The sequence below is a fragment of the Pantherophis guttatus genome, chromosome 10 (assembly GCF_059756535.1).
Source record: "Pantherophis guttatus breed Tessera chromosome 10, ASM5975653v1, whole genome shotgun sequence".
Taxonomy (NCBI): domain Eukaryota; kingdom Metazoa; phylum Chordata; class Lepidosauria; order Squamata; family Colubridae; genus Pantherophis; species Pantherophis guttatus.
The window spans coordinates 15045505-15069304 of record NC_142072.1 but is presented as its reverse complement, the minus strand read 5'-3'; the positions used below and the strand labels follow the sequence as shown (position 1 = coordinate 15069304).

The 23800-nt window shown below is 41.4% G+C and overlaps 1 protein-coding gene across 1 annotated transcript in view; it reads right to left on the bottom strand.

Moving 5' to 3' along the window:
• Nucleotides 1-23286, bottom strand: part of OPRD1 (opioid receptor delta 1) — a 33384-nt gene extending 10098 nt beyond the window's left edge. Inside the window, exon 1 of the mRNA XM_034413624.2 lies at nucleotides 22482-23286. Coding sequence (XP_034269515.1) covers nucleotides 22482-22696 — 215 coding nt within the window. The 5' untranslated portion in view covers nucleotides 22697-23286. The remainder of the gene's footprint in view (nucleotides 1-22481) is intronic.
• Nucleotides 23287-23800: the final 514 nt, after the last annotated feature.

The following is a 23800-nucleotide window of genomic DNA, read 5'->3' as shown; positions in this document are numbered from 1 at the left end:
GAAATCTCTCTATAAAAATACATTGAAATACATTGATCAAATCCTACCACATTTTCAGCTGCATATAAAATGCCACTGAAAACTGATTTTGCCACCCTCAGAGAATCTTACTGCCAAGAAATACCCGGAAAGGGGAGAGGGACAGGAAAAGAACGAGAAAAATACCTTCGAGCCATCATAACCGAAGCACGTTCTTTAGAGATGATGTGTCACCTTGATTTTGATCTATGCCTGGTGGCAGACTTCTATAAAACAGCAGTGATTCACTGGCTGCGTTTTAGCCTGAAATCTCTGGTGCTGCTGTGGGTTGTGTATATGGCATAGTATTGTTTATACAGAATGGAGGAATAAATGGGAATAACTGATACCCATGAATACACATTGGTAGGAGCTGCAAAGGGCTCAGTGGCTAAAACACTGAGCTTGTCAATCGAAAGGTCGGCAGTTCAGCGGTTCGAATCCCTAGTGCTGCGTAATGGGGTGAACTCCCGTTCCTTGTCCCAGCTTCTGCCAACCTAGCAGTTCAAAAGCATATAAAAAATGCAAGTAGAAAAATAGGGACCGCCTTTGGTGGGAAGGTAATAGCGTTCCGTGAGCCTTTGGCGTTAAGTCATGCCGGCCACATGACCACGGAGACGTCTTCGGACAGCGCTGGCTCTTTGGCTTTGAAACGGAGATGAGCACCGCCCCCTAGAGTCAGGAATGACTAGCACATATGTGCGAGGGGAACCTTTACCTTTTACCTTTTAGGAGCTGCAAGAGGAATTAGGGCTGTAATCATTTGCCCATCTCTTCTACGCTTCCTGATCTCTTCTATTAAACCTCCAAGGAGTATCTGCTAAAAGGTTGGTTGAATGACAGATAGTGCTGCATCTGCTTTGCTAACCCCCAACCCCCTCCCTGCCCCCAAAAGATGCTCATCATCCAAAGGGAGAACCAACAAAAATGCAGGTCTGCAACAAATTTGAAAATGTTGGAGTAAATAGTCCTGTTTCTGAAAGATTCACTCCAGGGGTGGGTTCTACTTACCTTTACCACTAGTTTGCAATGGGAGCGCACATAAATTATGACGTCCAGGCGGGTGGGTGGAGTCTCCCGCTGCTTTTACTACCGGTTCACAAGAACCGGACAGAACCGGGAGCAATCCACCACTGATTCACTCCATATAGAAGTAAAACACCTCCTACTATGAAGGGTGGGGGGACATAACCTAGTGGTCCATGAATGTTTTGTCTGCTGTTGTCCAAACTAAGTACCTATAAGCAGTTTCAGGTCAGAATGCCAGAAAAACAGTTTGTTTACTAATTCCAACTTTGCATGTAGATTTTAACACTAGAATGACGTTATAGCTTGTGTATGTAACTTTGATTTTTGTTCCTTCCTCCAAAGCAGGTATACATAAATGTTTATATTTATTTTAGCAATAGCTAAATATGAGCTTTGTGCTAGTATTCTAATTGTGGTTATTTTTTCATAGTTTGTAGAATGGAATGGTTGCGATCTTTCTAACATGAATTGGTGCTGGTCAGTGGCTGAACTAAAGATTTTGCCTTGCCTTGCCTTGCTTTTGCTATTGAGCATTTCATTTTTATGGTAGCTAGTTCTCTCATAGTCAAGGCTATGGTTTTCCCAGTTGCCATGTATGGCTTTGAAAGTTGGACCATAAGGAAGGCTGAGTGCCAAAGAATTGAGGCCTTTGAACCCTGGTGCTGGAGAAGACTCCTGAGAGTCCCTTGGACTGCAAGGTGATCAAACCGGTCAGTCCTAGAGGAGATCAACCCTGACTGCTCTTTAGAAGGCCAGATCCTGAAGATGAAACTCAAATACTTTGGCCACCTAATGAGAAGGAAGGACTCATTGGAGAAGAGCCTAATGCTGGGAAAGATTGAGGGCAAAAAAAGAAAGGGATGACAGAGAATGAGGTGGCTGGATGGAGTCACTGAAGCAGTCGGCATGAGTTTAAATGGACTCCAGAGGATGGTAGAGGACAGGAAGGCCTGGAGGAACATTGTCCATGGGGTCGCGATGGGTTGGACACGACTTCGCAACTAACAACAACAACAACAACAATAACAAGTTCTCTCCCATATCCTTGGCCTCTCATTTACTGGTTCCTCAGCTCCTCTTGCATGTATGTTCACCATGAACCTCTTGGATGGCAGCTATACATGTGAAAAGACACCTCAGAGATTTTCACTAGAGATGTGAAAAGAGACTGTGGAAAGAGTGCAAAGAAGAGTAACCAAGATGATTAGGGGCTGGAGGCTAAAACATATGAAGAATGATTGCAGGAATTGAGTATGTCTAGTCTAGTGAAAAGAAGGACTGGGATGACATGATAGCAGTGTTCCAATATTTGACGGGCTGCCACAAAGAAGAAGGGGTCAACTTATTTTCCAAAGCACCAGAAGGCAAGACAAGAACCGATGGATGGAAACTAACCAGGGAAAGAAGGAACCTAGAACTAAGGAGAAATTTCCTGACAGTGAGAACAATCAACCAGTGGAAAAGCTCTTCTTCAAAAGTCAAGGATTTGAAGAAGAGACTGGACAACCATTTGTCTGAAATGGCATAGGGTCTCCTGCTTGAGCAGGATGTTGGACTAGAAGACCTCCAAGGTTCCTTCCAATGCTGATGTTCTGTGTATGTTATTAGGAAGAGAATAATTCATTCAGGCATTCAGAAAGGATGTTTGGGTTCACCCAATGGACCTAAAGAAGATTTCTAGCATACGGGTGTCAAACTCAAGGCCCATGAGCTGGATCTGGCCCATGGGGTGCTTAGATTTGGTCCACAGGGCCACCCTGGAAACAGTGAAGGACCAGCCCATGGTGCCTCTGCCAGCAAAAACGGAGTTCAGGAAGGCCACATGCGGCTCTGCCAAGCTCCATTTTCGCTGGCAGAGAGTTGCAGAAGGTTGTCCCAGTCGAAAACGGAACTTAATTGGGAGCCCGTTTTTGCTGGCACAGCACCCGGACCACCACAGGGGCCCCCGACATGAGTGACATCAAGCTGGCCATGCCCACCCTGGTCATGCCCACCCCAGCCCCCCAAAGTCAAACACAACCCTGATGCGACCCTCAATGAAATCGAGTTTGACACCCCTCTTCTAGCATGTTTAAAGAATTTGGAGACATCAGATGAGATGGAATATGAAATAGCAATAGCACCTAGAATTATATACCGCTTCGCAGTGCCTTACAGCCCTCTCTAGACGGTTTACAGAGTCAGCCTATCACCCCCAACAATCTGGTCATCATTTTACCCACCTCAGGAGGATGGAAGGCTGAGTCAACCTTGAGCCGGTGTAGGATCGAACTCCTGGCAATGGGCAGAGTTAGCCTGCAATACTGCTTTCTAACCACTGCACTGCCACAGTACAAATGGGACATACCAGATGACTCAATCCCTGGGCACTACCTTCCACATTTTGTTATAATTTGGTTTATCTTTCAACTCCTTTAATAAACTTGTTTTGATATTTAAAAAAGGCTTTTAAAAAAAGAACTATTCTGTGGGTGATGATTGACTGACTGAAGCTTTGCTATATTTGGAAAGTTACTTCCCCGCATTTCGTCAACCCCTGTCTTTGCTTCTCTGTTTGACTGTTTCCCTTGTTTTCAGCGTTTTGCAGAAGGAAGCCTCTTCCTACAGTGAGACTTCGGCAAAATGTTAAAGACCAGAAGTAAAGACACTCGCTATATATATTTCATAAGCTGTCATGAGAGAGAGAGAGAGAAGGCCAATCAATACTCAGAGCTTAAATGATGAAAGGATTGAAACGATGCTGATCTTTTGTAGGATAAATCAGGAGGAGAAGACAAAGATAAAGTCAGGAAGATAAATAAAAGATGAATAAATCTCTCTCTTTAAAAAAAAAAGAGAGAGAGATTTGTGACTGTAACCTAATTTTACTTGTTCTCATGAATATGCTCATTAAATTGCTGTTGCCGAAGGAAGGTTAGCTTTTTCAGAAGCAGAAAAATTTCTCTGCAACAGCAGCATGTATTATCTCCATCATAACATAATGTTTGCATTATCTGGCTTATTTCAGTAATATATTCAACTTATAGTTGGAAAAACATAAAACAGCTTCTGTTGAAAACTTCCCTACCGCTCCTGAGATATTGACAATTCAGGGAGCGTCTTCCCTTCTCCCCCGAACGGTCTAATAATGATGGAACGTATTCTATGGCTCTGAGATGGCGCCCAGAAGGGCTAGGAAAGGACAGCGGTATAAAATCTCATGAAAAAGGATGTGATAAACCAATGGCAACCTGAATAGAACTCTGAAGACTGAAAACGTTTCTTTCCAATTCCATGGTATGCATTTTGGGGAAGGGGGGGGTATACAGATAGTCCTTGACTGATGACTACAACTGAATGCAAAGTTTCCATCCCTAAGTAAGACAGTTGTTAAGGTTGACTCAGCCTTCCAGCCTTCCGAGGTGGGTAAAATGAGGACCCAGATTGTTTGGGGCAATAGGCTAAATGCCAGCCCCATGTCTTAAAATGGGCAATACCCACTTGACAACTGTTCGGCGTAGCAACTGAAATTTCAGACTCAGTTGTGGTCATAAGCCAAGAACTACTTGTATTATAACTCATTCGTAATATTTATTAGATTTATTATATTTTTATCCCATCTCAAATATTTTGTAAGTAGCTCAAGGCAGTGAACATGTCTGATATTCCTTCCTTGGCCTATTTTCCCGATAACAACAATTCTATGAGGTGAGTTGGCTGGAGACAGAGTGACTGACCCAAAGTCACCCTGCCAGCTTTCATGCCTAAGGCAGGACTAGAACTTACAGTCTCTTGGCAGTTAGCCCAAAGTCACCCAGATGGCTTTCATGCCTCAGGTAGGACTAGAAGTCACATTCTCCTGGTGATTGGCCCAAAGTCAACCTGCCAACTTTCATGCCTAAGGCGGGGCTAGAACTTACAATCTCTTGGCAATTGGTCCAAAGTCACTCAGTCAGTTGTCTTGCCTAAGGTAAGACTAGATCTTACAGTCTCCTGGTGATTGGCCCAAAATCAACCTGTCAACTTTCATGCCTAAAGCGGGGCTAGAACTTACAATCTCTTGGCAATTGGTCCAAAGTCACTCAACTAGCTTTCATGCCTAAGGAAGGACTAAGAACGAACAGTTTCCTGGTTTCTAGGTCAGCACCTTCACCACTATAATAAATGGACCTTTTCCTCTCCAGCTGAATTCATGATAGATTAAAACAATATAATCTGGAACACTAAGTAGCTGCAGTTGTCCTTCCCTCTGACAGAAGATCCATCTTAGCCCTAAAGAAAACTAGGGTGAGAGCATGTGTTCATTTCAGGATTGACAGGTTGCTCATCTTCCCAAGGTTAGAATACTTTCATCATGTCCCTTTATCAGTTTGTCAGTTACTTAAAAAATAATAACACATAAGCATCCTTTTGCACGTTTCCCTTAACCGCACATCGAAAACCTTTTTTCTAATGTAAAGAATCTTTGACTGTATCTTTTCCCTACATAAAAGGTAAATGTAAAGGTTCCCCTCGCACATATGTCCTAATCGTTCCCAACTCTAGGGGGCGGTACTCATCTCCGTTTCAAAGCTGAAGAACCAACGCTGTCCAAAGACGTCTCCGTGGTCATGTGGCTGGCATGACTAAATGCCAAAGGCGCATGGAACGCTGTTACCTTCCCACCAAAGGTGGTCCCTATTTTTTTACTGGCATTTTTTATGTGCTTTCAAACTGCTAGGTTGGCAGAAGCTGGGACAAGGAAAGGGAGCTCACCCCGTTACGCAGCACTAGGGATTCGAACCGCTGAACTGCCAACCTTTCGATCGACAAGCTCAGTGTTTTAGCCACTGAGTCACCGCGTCCCTTTGCAGCTCCTACCAATGTGTATTCATGGGTATCAGTTATTCTCACTTATTCCTTCATTCCGTATAAACCCTTTGCAGGAAAGCAACGTTGTTATTCTGTTCCCAGTCGGCATCTCTATTTGATTCTGGAATCCGTGTGGCTTTGCCAAGTAGGTTTTTGGCAGAGTGTCAAGGGAGATAAAGGTTGGTGATTACCCCAAGGATTTCTCCCGAAGGACTTTTTGCAACTAATTGGGACTCAGCTGTGAATGAACGTAATTCATAGCTGTTGCAGTAAAAGAGGTTCTTGGGACTACTCGTGTGTTTTAATGACTCAGGAAGTCTAGGTCACAACACTCACCCCGTTACATGGCACTAGGGATTCGAACCGCTGAACTGCCGACCTTTCGATCGACAAGCTCAGCATCTTAGCCACTGAGCCACTGCGTCCCTTCTTTCCCTACATACATACGCTTTATATGCTGGTTTTCTGTAAGGAAATGCATTCTTTTGAATTTCTCAATTTCTCTCTTGATTGCTTTTGTTAGCTCAGCCATTTTTGACTGGAACATGGCATTGTAAACTTTGGGAAATCGTGCATATTTCAAAGTCTAGCACAGTTCAGTTTGTGGGCGAGCCTGGGGGATAGGATTGTGATGGGGATAAGCTTTAGATTAGTCCACTTCTGGGCAGATGGTTTGTCTCCAATCACATGGAGGTAGGACAAGGGCTTCTAGACAGGGGGGAAATTCAAAATTTTTCCTTACTGGTTCTGTGGGCGTGGCTTGGTGGGCGTGGCAGGGGAAGGATACTGCAAAATCTCCATACCCACCCCACTCTGGGGCCAACCAGAGGTGGTATTTGCTGGTTCTCCAAACTACTCAAAATTTCCGCTACTGGTTCTCCAGAACTTGTTAGAACCTGCTGAATTTCACCCCTGCTTCTAGAGTCCCTTTGCTAAGGCTTTCAGCAATCAATGTTCAATTACCACTTGGATGATTAATACTATGACACACCCACTTGCACTAGAAAAGAATTAGTTTATATTCACAATGATATGCAGAGAGGGCACCGTTGAATCACAGGCTGTCAATTCCAACAGCTGTGTACGGATCAAGCCATCGTTGTTGTTTTTTTGCACACTTGAATCTTATTTCACTTAAACTTTTGTTTCATAGCAGGCTGTGCCCTTCGGAGGGTTTGTGGCTTGAAGAGAATGAAAATAACTTTAAAACAGGGGTGTCTGAGATTGGCAATTCTAAGACTTCAATTCTGGGAGTTGAATTCTGGGAGTTGAAGTCCGTAAGTCTTAAACTTGCCGAGGTTGGACACCCCTGCTTTAGGTCCTTGTTGTTAGATCCTTTTTAATTTGCCTTTCAGATTTCATAGAAGAAAAGATGGTCCCTATTTCTCCCACGAGTGTGTGTGTGTTTGTGTGTGTGAGTGAGGGAGAGAGAGAAAGAGAGAGAGAGAGGGCATGTGCGCCTGTGACAGACTCCTGGGGAAAGACAGATAAGCACATCGCTCCAAACACAGCTAATTTATGCATTTCAATTGCTTCCTGAGCTAAGAAAATTAGTGCTGAGAAGCACCAGGGCATTCTCAGTTAAGAAGCACTGGGAGATAAGAGTCTATGAATAGCAAGGATAAAAGAGATTACATGCATATAAACATAGATATCATGCTATTGCCTTTCAGCGTAAGCAACAGTTATATAAAGCACAGCAAAACAGTAAGAAACAGTAAACCCCCCAAAATGTAAAGGCATGAGATAAGAGAAAATGAAAGGAAGACATTAAAATCTAATCTACGCCCACACCATTCTCTCTTCTTTCACATCTTAATGTCTTTGCAAGCCATTCTTGCTTTCCCCATGTCTCCCCACAGCTTTATACATTGCCTTTTTTTCCCTGTCAACTTTACCTATCAACTCCCAATCTTCCTCTTTCTCTTGACCCATTCAGAATGACAAAATAACAGAGTTAGAAGGGACCTTAGAGGTCTTCTAGTCCAACCCCCCGCTCAAGCAGGAGACCCTACACCATCTCAGACAAATGCCTGTCCAATCTCTTCTTGAAAACCTCCAGTGTTGAAGCACCCACAACTTCTGAAGGCAAGCTGTTCCGCTGGTTTATTAAATATTTTATAATTATTTAAATATCCGTTTCCGGGATATTTCTTCTTAGTTCTAGGTTGCTTCTCTCCTTGATTAGTTTCCATCCATTGCTTCTTGTCCTGCCTTCAGGTGCTTTGGAGAATTGGTTGACCCTCTCTTCTTTGTGGCAGCCCCTGAGATATTGGAACACTGCATTCATTTTGTTTTAACGGTTCTGTTTTGTAGTTCTGTTTACAATCTTTTGAAGGAATGTGGGGTGGAGCAGGCCCAGGCATGCAGGCCCAGGGATGCCAGGGCCTCTCAGGATTGGGATGGCTTGTTAGCAGGGAGGAATGGGAGCAGGATGACTGAGAGAGGGCAAGCAGTGGACATGAGGAGAGATGGGGTTCAGGCAATGAGCAAGGACTGCCCCCTCTTGATCTCTGAGCACGGAGAGTGGAGAGAAGGTGGAACAGCGCAGGCTGACCTGACGACTCGGGAGGAGAACACCCCACCCCTCTTCACAAGGCAAACCTGGAGACTGAGATTTAAGGAGACGTTGTGGAGAGGGGCATTCGTCGGGAAGAAATGCTGAATTTGTAGAGTTTGGTGTGCCGGTACAAGCATTTGGAGTTTGCAGGACTTCTTCCTTCCTTTGTGGATTCAGAGCCTTGTCGAAGTATCAGTCGCAGTTTCACAATTATTGTTCTAATTGAATAAATAACCCTGGAAACGATCTAGAGACTCCCCGATCCTCATTCTGATTTGCTTATAAATATTGTGTCTGTAAATGAGACCTACAGAATAACTGAGTTGGAAGGGACCTTGGAGGTCTTCTAGTCCAACCCCCTGCTATCTTATTCCAGACAAATCACTGTCCAGTCTCTTCTTAAAAGCCTCCAGTGATGGAGCACCCACAACGTTTGAAGGCATCCATCTATCTATCTATCTATTATCTATCTATCTATCTATCTATCTATCTATCTATCTATCTATCTATCTATCATCTCTCTCCCTCCCTCTCTCTCTCTCTATCTATCTATCTATCTATCTATCTATCTATCTATCATCTCTCTCCCTCCCTCCCACCCTGCCTATCTGTCTATCTATCTATCTATCATCTATCTATCTATCTATCTGTCTGTCTGTCTGTCTGTCTGTCTGTCTGTCTGTCTGTCTGTCTGTCTGTCTATCTATCTATCTATCTATCTATCTATCTATCTATCTATCTATCTATCTATCATCTCCCTCCCTCCCTCCCTCCCTCCCTATCTATCTATCTATCTATCTATCTATCTATCTATCTATCTGTCTATCTATCTATCTATATCATCTCTCTCCTCCCTCCCTCCCTCCCTCCCTCCCTCCCTATCTGTCTGTCTATCTATCTATCTATCTGTCTGTCTGTCTGTCTGTCTGTCTGTCTATCATCTCTCTCCCTCCCTCCCTCCCTATCGGTCTGTCTATCTATCTATCTATCTATCTATCTATCTATCTATCTATCTATCTATCTATCATCTCTCTCCCTCCCTCCCTATCTATCTATCTATCTGTCTGTCTGTCTGTCTGTCTGTCTGTCTGTCTGTCTATCATCTCTCTCCCTCCCTCCCTCCCTATCGGTCTGTCTATCTATCTATCTATCTATCTATCTATCTATCTATCTATCTATCATCTCTCTCCCTCCCTCCCTCCCTCCCTCCCTCCCTATCTATCTGTCTGTCTGTCTGTCTGTCTGTCTGTCTGTCTATCATCTCTCTCCCTCCCTCCCTCCCTATCGGTCTGTCTATCTATCTATCTATCTATCTATCTATCTATCTATCTATCTATCTATCTATCTATCTATCTATCTATATCATCTCTCTCCTCCCTCCCTCCCTATCTGTCTGTCTGTCTATCTATCTATCTATCTATCTATCTATCTATCTATCTATCTATCTATCTATCTATCTATCATCTCCCTCCCTATCTGTCTGTCTGTCTGTCTGTCTGTCTGTCTCTCTCTCTCTCTCTCTCTATCTATCTATCTATCTATCTATCTATCTATCTATCTATCTAGTATTCCAAGTGTGGTCTTACCAAGGCATTATAAAGTAGTATTAACACTGTCAGGCAGAATGGTCAAAAATGAAGTCGGATAGGAGCCAAATGCAGCTTTCCACAGAAATGCCCGAAGCTTTGATGGTCAGTATTCCCAGACCAAGTCTGAAATAATGAAGTTGAGCTGATGTTAAATCTTTAGCTATAAGGAGCCTTGCTATCTCTGCTCCAGGATAGGCAGTAGTTGAGCCTCAGGAGTAAAATTTCAGTAGGTCGTGAAAAGCCAGAGGCTTCTTTAGAGCTGAACTGCAAAATTTAACTCATCAAAGCTAGAAAGCTCCCTCCAAACCTTAAACGGTGGCCCTTGGGACTTTCAAAAATTCCTAACGAATGGTATTTTAATGTGCCAGGAAAAATATTTAAACGAATCACCACAGAATTATCACATTTACTATACTGAGTTTAATCAAATGCAAGTTGAAGTGAAATTATATTTTATTTTTGCTCTGGTGACATTCATCATTTTTTGGAGTGTAACCCAATGGGATGCTATGCCATGTCACTCAAATACCCTATGCAGCTTTTAATCCAGTGGTGAAATCCAATTTTTTTTTACTACCGGTTCTGTGGGCGTGGCTTGGTGGGTGTGGCTTGGTGGGCATGGCAGGGGAAGGATACTGCAAAATCTCCATTCCCACCCCCTCCAGGGGAAGGATACTGCAAAATCCCCATTCCCTCCCCACTCCTGGGGGAAGGATATTGCAAAATCTTCATTCCCACCCCACTCTGGGGCCAGCCAGAAGTGGTATTTGCCGGTTCTCCGAACTACTCAAAATTTCTGCTACCAGTTCTCCAGAACCTGCTGGATTTCACCCCTGCTTTAATCAAGGAAAAGACACACAACTGTGATTTTATATGGGTTGATATCATCCAAGAAGCTTGTTTTGTCTTAACATTTGTGGAAAGCTTAGCTTCTTCTATCTTTAGGATATTTACCACAACCTGAACAAAAACTAACTTTCTAACTTTGTTTTGGAAATATTCCAAACCAGACACAAACACATCCCTTCCTAACCTCCCTTGGAAGAATTAGGAAAACCCTACAGTACTTTGAGCATCTAAATAACACCTTCCTTGTTTTACACATATCAAGACATCTGTGTGCAGTTAGGAAGCCGGAAAGAAAATACAGCTGCATTTTGTGACTGAAAACCTGGTCACGTCTATGGTTTATCCTGGAGCAAATCGTTTGGAGTCCACATCCAATTCTCACCATGCACATTAAAGAAAGATGCTTCATTGATTTTATTTTGCAACACTCATTTTGATTTCTTGGGGAGAAGGGAAAGGAAAAGATGGAAACTGCAAGAAAGGAAGAGTGCTGGAGTTCTATTCTTTTGGAGCTCTTACCTACCTTCCTTTTTGGCTGCTGAGATTTCAGCAGGTGTTATCCAAACCAAAGTAGGCATAAAAGCCGAAAACCTGCTTTTTCAATACAAAAATTGCAGTTCTCAGGATCTGTAAAGAGTTGAAGATCTGGATATGTTCCAGGACCTGGTGTGGGGAGGTTAAATGGCCTGTTGAAAGGTTTCTATTGATTTTTCTGCTTGATGATTGGACAACCATTTGTCTGAAATGGTCTAGGGTTTGGACTAGAAGACCTCCAAGGTCCCTTCCATCTCTGTTATTCTATTCTATTCTATTCTATTCTATTCTATTCTATTCTATTCTATTCTATTCTATTCTATTCTATTCTATTCCATTCCATTCCATTCCATTCCATTCCATTCCATTCCATTCCTTTCCTTTCCTTTCCTTTCCATTCCATTCCATTCCATTCCATTCCATTCCTTTATATATATAGAAAATACAGAAAATGTAGAAAAAAGAACTACTACAATGTAAAGGAACTGGAACTGCATGTATGTAAGTTATAAGTACTCCTCGACTTACGACCACAATTGAGCCCAAAACTTATGTTGCTAAGTGAGACAGCTGTTAAGTGAGTTTTGCCCCATTTTATGATCTTTCTTGCCACCGTTGTTAAGTGAACCACTGCAGTTCTTAAGTTAGTAACATGGTTGTTAAGTGAATCTGGCTTCCCCATTGACTGTGCTTGTCAGAAAGTCGCAGAAGGGTGTCCCATGACCCAGGGACACTGCAGCCGTCATAAATATGAGTCAGCTGCCAAATGTCTGGAATTTGATCATGTGATCCCAGGGGTGCTACAACAGTTCGGAGGTCTGTATAATATCCTTATACATGTATTTATTACCATTATGTTTGTTTGAAAGCAGAACAGTTATTTTTCTTTTTCTTTTTGCTAATATTTGAAAGCTTGTTCTGGAATTTCTGTTAGGAGGTATTGAAATAGAAAGTTGAGCCTTGCAAATAATTTAATTTTTACCATTGCAGTTTGCCTTAAAATGTTAAAATGTTTTGAAATCCAGTTTCATTTCCATATTTAATTTCTTTCATGTTGGCATATTATTATTAGTAAAAACTGCATTAATAATAATAATAAATATTCTTAATAATAGCAACGCCTAAATATTCTCAAGATTTATCTACTTTTGGTATCCCCAAAATCATTGACATCTTCTGAATTTTGGGGTACCTGTGCAGAAAACTTTAGATACGATTTCTGAAAATTAACTCATAGTCCTGACACCTTTGCAAATTCCTTTAATTCCTTAATATAATTAGCTGACTGGCAAGAATGGGAACTTATTAAAAATGATGTTAAGTAAGTGAACCTATTAAAAGTGACTATAAGTAAAAAATATTCAAATGGATCAATCTGGTCTTATTCCAAATTGAAATATATCTACCCTTATAAGGAAATTATACAAATATTATACAAATTAATAAATCTTTACTAGTCACATGTTCTTTTAGATACATTTAAAGTCTTTGATTCTCTGAAACTACCATTTTTCACAGAAATATTAAGTAAATTTAAATTTGGGGCTGGCTTTGGTACGATGATTGAATATATATATATATATATGGACCACCTAAAGCCCAGATCAAATTTAACAGTTGATTCAGATTTCATCACACTGTTAAGAAGTACCAAACAGGATTACCTTTTATCCTCATCATTATTCAACCTAGCTAGCAATAGATCCAAGTAAATCTGATTTATCTTGTAAATCAGATTTACAAGATAAAAATTGGAAGACTTCTCTTTTCAATCTATTTGCAGATGATACGGTTTTGATGCTCTCAAATGTTAGACTACTGATAAAGGCTGGTGAAATTAATGCTCTACTGAAAACCAAACCAGCAAGAAATCTACATCTGGGGGCTAAACCAGAGAGAAAGTTAATAAGTTTTTGGACAGCGAATCTGCAGATTGTTTATGACTTCAATTCAGATGATACCTTATAGGGTGGGTTTATTTTCCTCCTATGAATCCATGTTGATACCAATTGCACTGAAAGCTGGGGCTAAGTGTCCTTGTGGGCTGATTGCTGTGTTCTGATTGTGATGGCCCCAAATCAATAAATGTTGTAAAATCTGGCAATGCCTTGATGTGCTGTTGTGCTAAATTCTCCTAAATTCCCCATTCAGCATGTTGTAGCTCTTAAGCTATTGTGGTGCAAAAATCTATGCTGCGCATCCTTTCCTTTCCTTTCCTTTCCTTTCCTTTCCTTTCCTTTCCTTTCCTTTCCTTTCCTTTCCTTTCCTTTCCTTTCCTTTCCTTTCCTTTCCTTTCCTTTCCTTTCCTTTCCTTTCCTTTCCCTTCCCTTCCCTTCCCTTCCCTTCCCTTATTTATTTATTTATTTATTTATTTATTTATTTATTTATTTATTTATTTATTTAATCATATTTGTATACCGCCCTACTCCCGAAGGACTCAGGGCGGTGAACAGCCAAGATAAAATACAAAGACATACAAAAGTTAAAAGACTATTAAAAACAGATTAAATAATTTAGGCTCAAAAAACAAATTTAAGACATCCAATTTATCTAAAAAACATTTAAAACCTTTCCCTTCCCTTCCTTCCCTTCCCTTCCTTTCCTTTCCTTTCCTTTCCTTTCCTTTCCTTTCCTTTCCTTTCCTTTCCTTTCCTTTCCTTTCCTTTCCTTTCCTTTCCTTTCCTTTCCTTTCCTTTCCTTTCCTTTCCTTTCCCTTCCCTTCCCTTCCTTGCTTTGCCTTGCCTTTTGCCTTTTGCCTTTTGCCTTTTGCCTTTTGCCTTTTGCCTTTTGCCTGTCTTCTTTTCTTCTTTTCTTTTCTTCCCTTCTTTCTTTCCTGTTGTTTTCTGTTCTTTTCAGGAACTTTCAGAGTTGGTTTTCACTGGCTGTGCTGATACGATGTATCCAATAAACATGTTCTTAGAGGAATCTACCTGCCTTGGAGTTCTGCTTTCAAGGGGTGCATTATTCGGAACACTGCCATTAGACTAGACTAGGGGTCAGCAACCTGTGGCTCTGGAGCCGCATGTGGCTCTTTCACCCCTCTGCTGTGGCTCCCTATCACTCAAAATATGCATCACAACTGCCAATGTGCGACACCTGCCGGCATGTGATTTATTGAGCTTTTCAACCCCTGGTAGGCCAACCATGGATAAATCCAAGAAAAGTAAAGTTTCAGAAAAAAACCAGAACATTTAATTCAACTACATATGCTAGTTTTGCAGCCGCTCAAGAAATAGTTAGGCACGGGAAGGGTTTTGTGGCTCCCGGTGTTTTCTTTTCTGTGGGAAACAAGTCCAAATGGCTCTTTGAGTGTTTAAGGTTGCACTAGACAACCATTTGGCTAGGACGATATAAAATCTCCTGCCTTGAGCAGGGGGTTGAAAACCTCTGAGGTCCCTTCCAGCCCCATGATACTATATTCTATGTTATCTGGAAAGACAAAACTTTGATACTAGATTAGGCTTGACCTTCAGAACTTTAAATTGCCTATATACTTAGCCTGGGGGGGGAGTACCAGGCCCTCACATGATGAAGACAGAGGACATTCTCTGTGGTGGTACCCCATGTCAGAATGGTACCTTCCCCAAAGATATTTCCCTAAGGTTCCCTTGTGTATTTAAGAAGGTTTATTGACGACTGATTGATAGCTTGTTTCCTTTCCCAGTGTTTATTTGGGTTGGCTTGTTTTTAAAGTTTGCAATAGCCTTTCATTATTTTATGTGACTGCTTTATTATTGCTGCTATCTGCTCTGTGATTTTGATGAACCGCCAAATATAAATAGAATTATACTGAGAAGCAGCAGCTGCTTTCTGAACCAAGCACAGTCTCTAATCTGCTTTTTAAAGCTGCTCCACTTAGAACAGGTCAAAGAAATCAGAGTCACAGGTAGAAGACTAATTATTGTCACGCTACTGTTTCTTTAGCAAACGACCTACCTGAAAGCAATACGGCAAAGATGCAAATTTGGAAGTTTGATTCATTGGACATCCTGAACCACGTACCTTATTAATGTGAATAAGGTAAATAAAATAGGAATCATACAGAGTCAGCTACATGGATTCTAAAGGACCCTCTCTATTCACATTATTATAAGGGAAACATGTGCTTAGCCCCATGAACTCTAAAAGACCTCTCTATTGTAAGAAAGAAATGTGCTGGTTTGGAAAAACAATATTTGTTTGGAAGATTACACTAAGTCAGATAAATTACATCCTGAATAACATATATATCTTCTGAAGGGACCGAGTTGTCAAGTTATCCTGGATAATATATATATATCTTCTGAAGGGACCTAGTTGTCAAGGATGTAAGGACATCCATATGGAACCAAGGAAGACATAAATCTATGCATCAGCAATCACAGAACTAATAAAGGATGATTAGCTACGATAATCTTATGAACTAGAAAATAATATAGGAATTTAGTAATTAGGAAATGTCAATTATCTTATAATGGATGTATGTTAACCATATATGGAAAACTGCTATTCCAGCAAGGTCCTTTGTCTTGGATATGTATAAAAGCAGTCCTACCAGGGCTCTTTCTTTGTTCAGATAGCAAGAACCAATCTGCCTCTGAACCTTGCGCAATAAAAACTGTCTCTGGCTGACCCAGGAATGTTGTTTGGTCCCATCATTCCATATCATTATGGTGCCGCAACCCCATTTCCATGCACAGTTATAGAAACCCCCAGTCACTGGCAGCTTGTCATACATTTCTGGATTTGGCCTTTTGATGTTTAATGAAATGGAATTTTCTGCCTAAGTGTTTTCCAGCACTGATTACTAAGATGCTAATTTATTAACACAAGCAAGAAAGTGAGAGAGTGCATATCAGCAGCGGGGGAAAAAAAATACAATGGAAGATTTAGATGTGTACATGATTGGCATACTTAATCTATTTATATCACGAGACCTCTCCAAAAAGTTGTTCTTGGTTTTGATTGTTTAGAATAGAATAGAATAGCATTTTTTTATTGGCCAAGTGTGATTGGACATACAAGGAATTTGTCTTGGTGCATATGCTCACAGCAGTGGTGAAATCTAAAATTTGTTACTACCGGTTCTGTGAGCGTGGCTTGGGGGGGGTAATGTGACTGGGTGGGCGTGGCCATTTTTTTTTCTTTTAAAACCATTTTTTCTACAACCTCTTCAGTGAAGAAATTGTAAAAAAATGCTTTCAAAAGGCTCTGGCGATCCCAGCTGAGTTGCCTGATCGGCAGAGGCTTTTTTTCTTTTAAAAGCCTCTGCCGATCAGGCAATTCAGCTTGGATCGTCAGAGGCTTTTAAAAGAAAAAAAGGCCTCTGCCGATCAGGCAACTCAGCTGGGATCATAAGCGGATGATCCCTTTGATGATCCCAGCAGAGCCACGCGATCATCAGAGGCTTTTTTTTTTTACTTTTAAAAGCATTTTTTCTGCCGAAGACGTTGTAGAAAAAATACTTTTAAAAATTAAAAGAAAAAGCCTCTGATGATTGTGCGGCTCAGCTGGGCAATGGGAGGCGGGCAGGGATTTTTGCTACCGGTTCTCCGAACCACCCACCTCCATCGCTACCGGATCAGGCGATCCGGTCCGAACCAGGAGCATTTCACCCCTGGCTCACAGTGTACATGAAAGAAAAGATACATTCATCAAGAATTTTTTTAATACAACGGGAGAGTAATTCAATATGCAGGGAATTATCACATGCGCTGCTTTGAATGAATACAGGTAGTCCTCAACTTACAAGAGTTCATTCAGTGACCGTTCAAAGTTACAATGGCACCGGAAAAAATGACTTATGACTGTTTTTCACACTTTATGACCATTGCAACATCCTCATGATCACACGATCAAAATTCAGATACTTGGCAATTGATTCATATTTATGACGGTTGCAGTGTCTCGGGGTCATTTGTTCACCATTTGCGACCTTCTGACAAGCATAGTAAACGGAGAAGCCAAATTCTCTTAACAACTGAGTCACTAATTTAACAACAGTGGTGATTCACTTAACAACGGTGACAAGACGGGTCTAAAATGGGGGCAAAATTCACTTAACAAATGTCTCACCCAGCAACAGAAATGTTGGGCTCAGTTGCGATTGTAAGTCAAGGATTCCCTATATGCAGAAAGATGCAGCGCTTTAATGGGAATTCACAGTGGCTAAGTGAGTATGAATAAACCAGTTTGGCCACAACATGACAGGTTCTAGAATTATGAATAATCGGAAGCCAGCAAAGATGGGAAACTATTAAAATATGATATCTCAATCATTCTAACCTGCTGAAAGTGACAAACCAAGCATTCCAAGAGACGCTTCATCACTTGAGACTTTCAAGAAAAGAGTGGACTGCCATTTGTCAGAAATGGTGTGGGGTCTCCTGCTTGAGCGGGGGGTTGGACTAGATGACCTATAAGGTCCCTCCCAACTCTGTTAATCTGTTAGACACACAGTTTACTGTGGAATTCATGATCGTAGAATATCGTGACACTTTAAAAATGAACAGGTAAAGCAGGTGGTGTCAAACTTGATTTCATTGAGGGCCGCATCAGGGTTGTGTTTGACCTGAGGAGGCTGGGGTGGGCGTGGCCAGGGTGGACATGGTCACCTCGATGTCATTCCTGTCAGGGGTGCCTGTGGTGGCCCAAGTGCTCTGCCAGTGAAAACAGGCTCCTGAGCTCCGTTTTCGGCTGCTACGGCCTCCTACAACCCTCTGCCAGTGAAAATGGCACTCGGGGGGGGGGCTGCACGCGGCCCTTCCAAACTCCCTTTTCACTGGCAGAGGGTTGCAGGAGGCTGTGGCTGCCAAAAACGGAGCTTGGGAGCCCGTTTTCTCTGGCAGAAGTACTGCGGGCCAGTCCTTCACTGTTTCCAGGGCAACCCCGTGGGCCAGATCTAAGTACCCCATGGGCCGAATCCGGCCCCTGGGCCTTGAGTTTGACAACTCTGAGGTAAAGTAATGTACCAGTCACTGTACCTGTCAGACTGTTTCTTATGGCAATTAGGAACCAGCTTATGCTGATTGTTCCCAATGATCATCTAACTCAGTGTTTCTCAACCTTGGAAGCTTGAAGATGGGTGGACTTCAACTCCCAGAATCCCCCAGCCAGGAGCACTGGCTGGGGGATTCTGGGAGTTGAAGTCCACCCATCTTCAAGCTTCCAAGGTTGAGAAACACTGATCTAACTGCTTCCAATCCATGAATTGTCTATACAATCTCAAAAAGTCACTAGATGAAGAATTATTTTTAGAACTGGTGCCTCAGCTTGGTGTTGTTGTTGTTTTTTAAAAAAAATTTTTTGTTCTTTTCCTCATCATTTTTCCTTGTCTGGCCATTCTGGAAAGAGTCCCAACTCACTGAAAGCTGAAACTTAATTGGTGATGGAGGAACCTTCCAATTTTACGATTCCCGGTCTAAGTCCCCATCTTAGCAACCAAACAAATTGGGTTAGGGTTAGGGTTGTGCAGCAGTCTGGCCTGAAGGCAAAATATGACTGCGCTGTGCAATTCTAAAAGTAGTCACGTTTTGTTAGTTCCTGACGGGTGCTACGTGCACATCCAGGCATGCTACATATCTTATTTTGCCTTTCAAATCGATTGTTCCAAGCTGGAATCCGTGCATGTTTCTGTGGCTGACTTCAGAACATGGTAGTTTTATCAGGAGCGGGGAAAAAAAGTTTGTAAGATAATTTAGCTCCAAATTAACTATGAAGATCAACACTGGCAATTTAGCTTGGAAAAGACAATGAGAACACGATTTGTTAATCTCTTGGCATTTCACAGCCGAATGAACAAATCAAGGTTTGTAAACTTTTAAAAACTGCATCAGGCACAGCAGTTAGAGTAATGTGGTTAATAATTTAGGCAAACTCTTGCCTAAACATTCAGCAAGGCTATCAGTTCTGGGTTGCAACAATCCAGATGACAGCCTTTCCATCCTTGGTGCTCTGAATTTGGTTGTTTTATTTCATTCATTCATTCATTCATTCATTCATTCATTCATTCATTTATTTGTCGAGTATGTATTAGATAATATATATAAGTATAAGCATGAATTGAATACATAAAATGAATACAATTAAAGGGAACATTAGGACAGGGGCGGTAGGCACACTGGTGCTCTTATGCACACCCCTTTTCTTGCAGATGTTTCAATACCAAACTAGATAATATCATCACTGCTAGGGGGTTTGCTCTTATTTTATATAGTAGTGTATTGCTCTGTCAGTGTAGATGGGAATGGACTTTGGTGGTTCCTAGGCTGCTGTTTGATAGATTATTTGAGTTGGTCGCTTCTTGACTGGAGTATTGTTTACTTCTTGTATTTCAGTCTAACAACAATGAAACAATAGCCTAATCAAGGAACCACTTGTTGAGTAATGAAACATCTGCAAGAAAACAATCAAGCCCAGAGAGCACCAAGGACCACAGAGTTCAACCCTGAGCTGCAATCTTTTTTTTTTTCCCCTGCGTCTCTTTGAAGCTATCTAATTGTCATCCAGATTTCTGCAGAAATCTTCCCTCTCCTGAAATAGCAAAGCCCTACCAGGAGATGCTAGTATTTGGTCTTAATCAAGGAGATGCAGGTTGCAATTCTTGAAATCAATTATACCAAATCTGCTAGAGATTACTTATCAAGAGTTATGTCTGGTTTTGCACTTCATGACCCATTCACACAAAGAGGGGTCTCCCCCCCCCGAATATTTGGATATCGTGGCTCCCATTTGCAGAAAACGGCCTCAAACTATCATACCTCATAAGTCTAGGACAAAATTGGAAATTGTATAAAGGCTCGAAAGCAGCAAAGGAATTTTCGGGTGAGGGTTTGCAAATGCTGGCAGATGGAATATTTTCGTTCAGTCAACCTAAATGTTCTTTGTGATTGCTCTGAGTTATTATACTTATATAAACTACTTTCTTATTCTATTGTATCACTTCAGTAAATTATTGGGAAGTGAAATGAGAAAATATAGTGTGGGGTGGGGGAATGTTACTTTAATTGCAGACACAAATTACACTCTTGTAATGTTCTACTCCAGAAACAAATGTTTGGTATCCTGAGCCCAAAATTCAATTTCCTTGGCATGCCAAGTTCCAAGTGCCTGGATAGCTCTGCAGACAAAGGCACTGTAATTTAACACCAGCTGTCTGCAATTAAAGTAAGTTCGAATCTTGCCAGGCTCAAGGTTGACTCAGCCTTCCATCCTTTCTAAGGTAGGTAAATTGAGGACCCAGTTTGTGGGGGCAATAAGCTGACTTTGTATAAATATACAAAAGAATGAAGGCTATTGCTTAATGCACTGTAAGCCGCCCAGAGTCTCCGGAGAAGGGCGGCATATAAATCAAATTAAAAAAAAAGTGTCCTGAGTTCAGGGGCGCTGCATATTAGTGATGACTTTGCTACTGTTTTGTCTTTGCCAAGTACAGAAAGAATGCAGGAATCTGTTGATGGGTTTTTGAATTGTTTGCATGAAAGCAAACCATTTCACTGCTTTGCATGACTCAGAAACAAGAAAGGAAGGAAAAAAACCCACCTTGGCACTCTTTCCTCAAATTAATGTGTGAATGCTGACTCACACAGCCTCCAAAGTGAGCAGCCCAGTTCACAAAATGGGGCCTGTTTGTTTGCATAATATGCCATTTGAAACAAAATGATGCTATGAGAGGTCAGTTCTTTGCTTAGCTAGACCTAACCAGAAGTTACAGCATTTGAGTTTAAAAAAAGAAATAAAAAAGAGGCGGAAGGAGAGAAGTGGAAATGCAATTCTCAAGCAACTTTCTCGTCGCAATTCTAGGCACAAAAAATAAAGGGGCTGTAGAAGAATTCCCAGGTTAAAACTCAGCATTTCTAGACAGAAAAGAGACTCGGTGGGAATTGGTAATTGTCAGGATTAAAAATATTTCTCTGTTGGGACCAATGGCTGGAATGCAGGTTCATTAGACCTAAACTGAAGAGATTGCAGAAGTATTTAATGATCCCATCAGGATCTGAATTTATTTGATAAGATTCCATGTCACGGTTATCTGTTCTAATAGCACTATTGCCTCCACCAGAGATATATGTGGTATCTTGGAAATTTCTCCGTACAATAAAAAAAATGACCTCTCATAAGCCAAGTTATGAAATATTCTTCCCCCCCTCCCAAACAAATATCTTTCAGGTGTGAGGGACTACAGTTTCCATAATTTTGAGGCAGCCTAAAATTCTTGGACTTGTAGTCCAACATCTTTGAAAGAAGCTATGCTGAGGACAACATACTAACAAAGCACATATTGTTTGAGACATGTTGCTGTTTATGTTCACAGTCTCTGTTTGTTTGACATGTTGAACCTGTCTTGCATTTCTAGAAAAATTGGTATCTCCCATAGAGGCACATTCATGTCTCTCTTGATAGATAAATTGAAAGAAAACAATATTTTTCTTCTTCCCAAACTGAGAGTGAATGCATCTTAGAGTTTATTCTGCCTGATCAAGATACTCCTATTTGAAAAGTCATTGCATTTTTGTAGCTGTTGTTTTGAGTCTCCCTTTTCATTCATATATAGCCATATATAAAATTCATAGTGGGCAGAATTTTTAGCACTGTAAAATCTTCATTGTTCCAGAGATGTATCAGCCATGGCAATTTTCTAATACCACAATAATAGCAACCTTCATTTTGCAGTTAAAAATGCATGCAGTAAAGCACATCATTTCTTGAGTCACAAAACCCACATTTTTAATGTTGCATTTCTATCCTAACTTCCACATGATAGGGCACTGCTGAATGCACAGATATGGCTCTAAATTTCCTTCATCAACTTCAAACTATTCCCATTCAGTGCAGAACCAGCATTCTCTTTAATCCTGGTTATTAATTCATTTGGCATGCAAGTGACTTTTCTTTCACTCTTTCACACAGACTACATTACATTACAAGTTTATGTCACAAGTTCATGCTCTCCCAATCTCCCTACACATCTACTTCATGCCTTCTTTCTTTCCAATGACCCTTGTGGCATCCAGCCAAGCCACATAGGCGTAAAACTTCCTCTCATCTAGTCAAAGAACAAGCTGGGCTTGATATTTTGGAACCTTTTTTCTTACCTGACAATGCCGTACATTACCAGGATGTTCCCCAAAAGTCCCACCACACATACGACGGAATACAGGGCGGTGATAGCAATAGCTATGATGATTGAAGTAGTATTTTTCATTGGCAATTGATTTGTGGCATTAGAAGTTGTGAGAGAACTTGAGCTAAAGTCCTGCAAGGTGCTGTTGTAAAATATTTCAGCACCGGGGATGGTGGACAGCTCCATGATACCAGGTGGCTCCAGAGTCCAGTTAGTGGTAGGACAAAAGGATCAGAAAGGTTGCAGTCCAAAGACTTCGTGGGAGCTGTCCCGTTTTGGTGGTGCTGAAAAGAACCAGCTCTTCTCCTCGTGAATAGGCTCACTCTTTCCCTTGCAAAGCACATTCAAATAAACCCAAAACTTCAAATCAGAGAGAAAGGGGGATACTGGGCAGCCAAGGCAGAAATAGGAGCTCTCAAAAGCAGTTGCACTAGCCGGTGGAATCTGACATCTATTCTAGCAGTTCTTCTGTATATACCCAGCAACACACTGCCTCCCTCCTTTATCGGCTGCCAAGCAGCTGAGCACAGGAAACTGAATTCGCAAGCTCTCCTAATGATGGTGATTTCTTATTTTAAAAAAAGATTGGGTGTGGGGAATCTGACATCTCTCTTGGACATTGGAAACAACGTACAAGATGCAGATTAAAGGAAGGGAACAGTCAATCACAGTCTTTAAGGGTTGTTATGGAGAAAATTCTTCCCATTGCTCGGTTCCATCGTTTAAATGCTGTCTCCTTGGCTAATGTGTTTTTAGGGAGTTATTGATGCTATTATGGAAGTGCGTCTCTACACACACACACACACACACACAGTATTGTTGCCGATGGAGACGGCTATTAGAGATTGTTAATTGTGTTTAAATGGAGGTAAGAGATGGGAAGACAGAGGGGGAGAGATACATTCCAATAATTGATCATGGCATAACCCAATAACATCGTATATCTTTCTTTTTTTTTCTTTTTTCCAGGCTAGCTGTGAATCAAGGATACATAGTTAACCTAATGAGCTGTAAATCAAAGATACATGGGTAACCTGTTCCTACAAAAGTGGAGATCTTGCTAGTATCACCTCACAGGTATCAAGATCACAAACAACTCAAAAGGCATAATTCACCTCTGTCACAATTCTTTGATTCTGAAGATACGACAAAGCTTTAGCTGAAGTAGCATGGTTACTTCTTGAAAAATGGTATGAAAAGACCATAGCTCAGCATCCTTCTTGCAACCCCAGGAAAGGTAGGGAATGATCCCTGCCCTTACTGAAATCTTGAAGTTCTGAGGTTACTCCC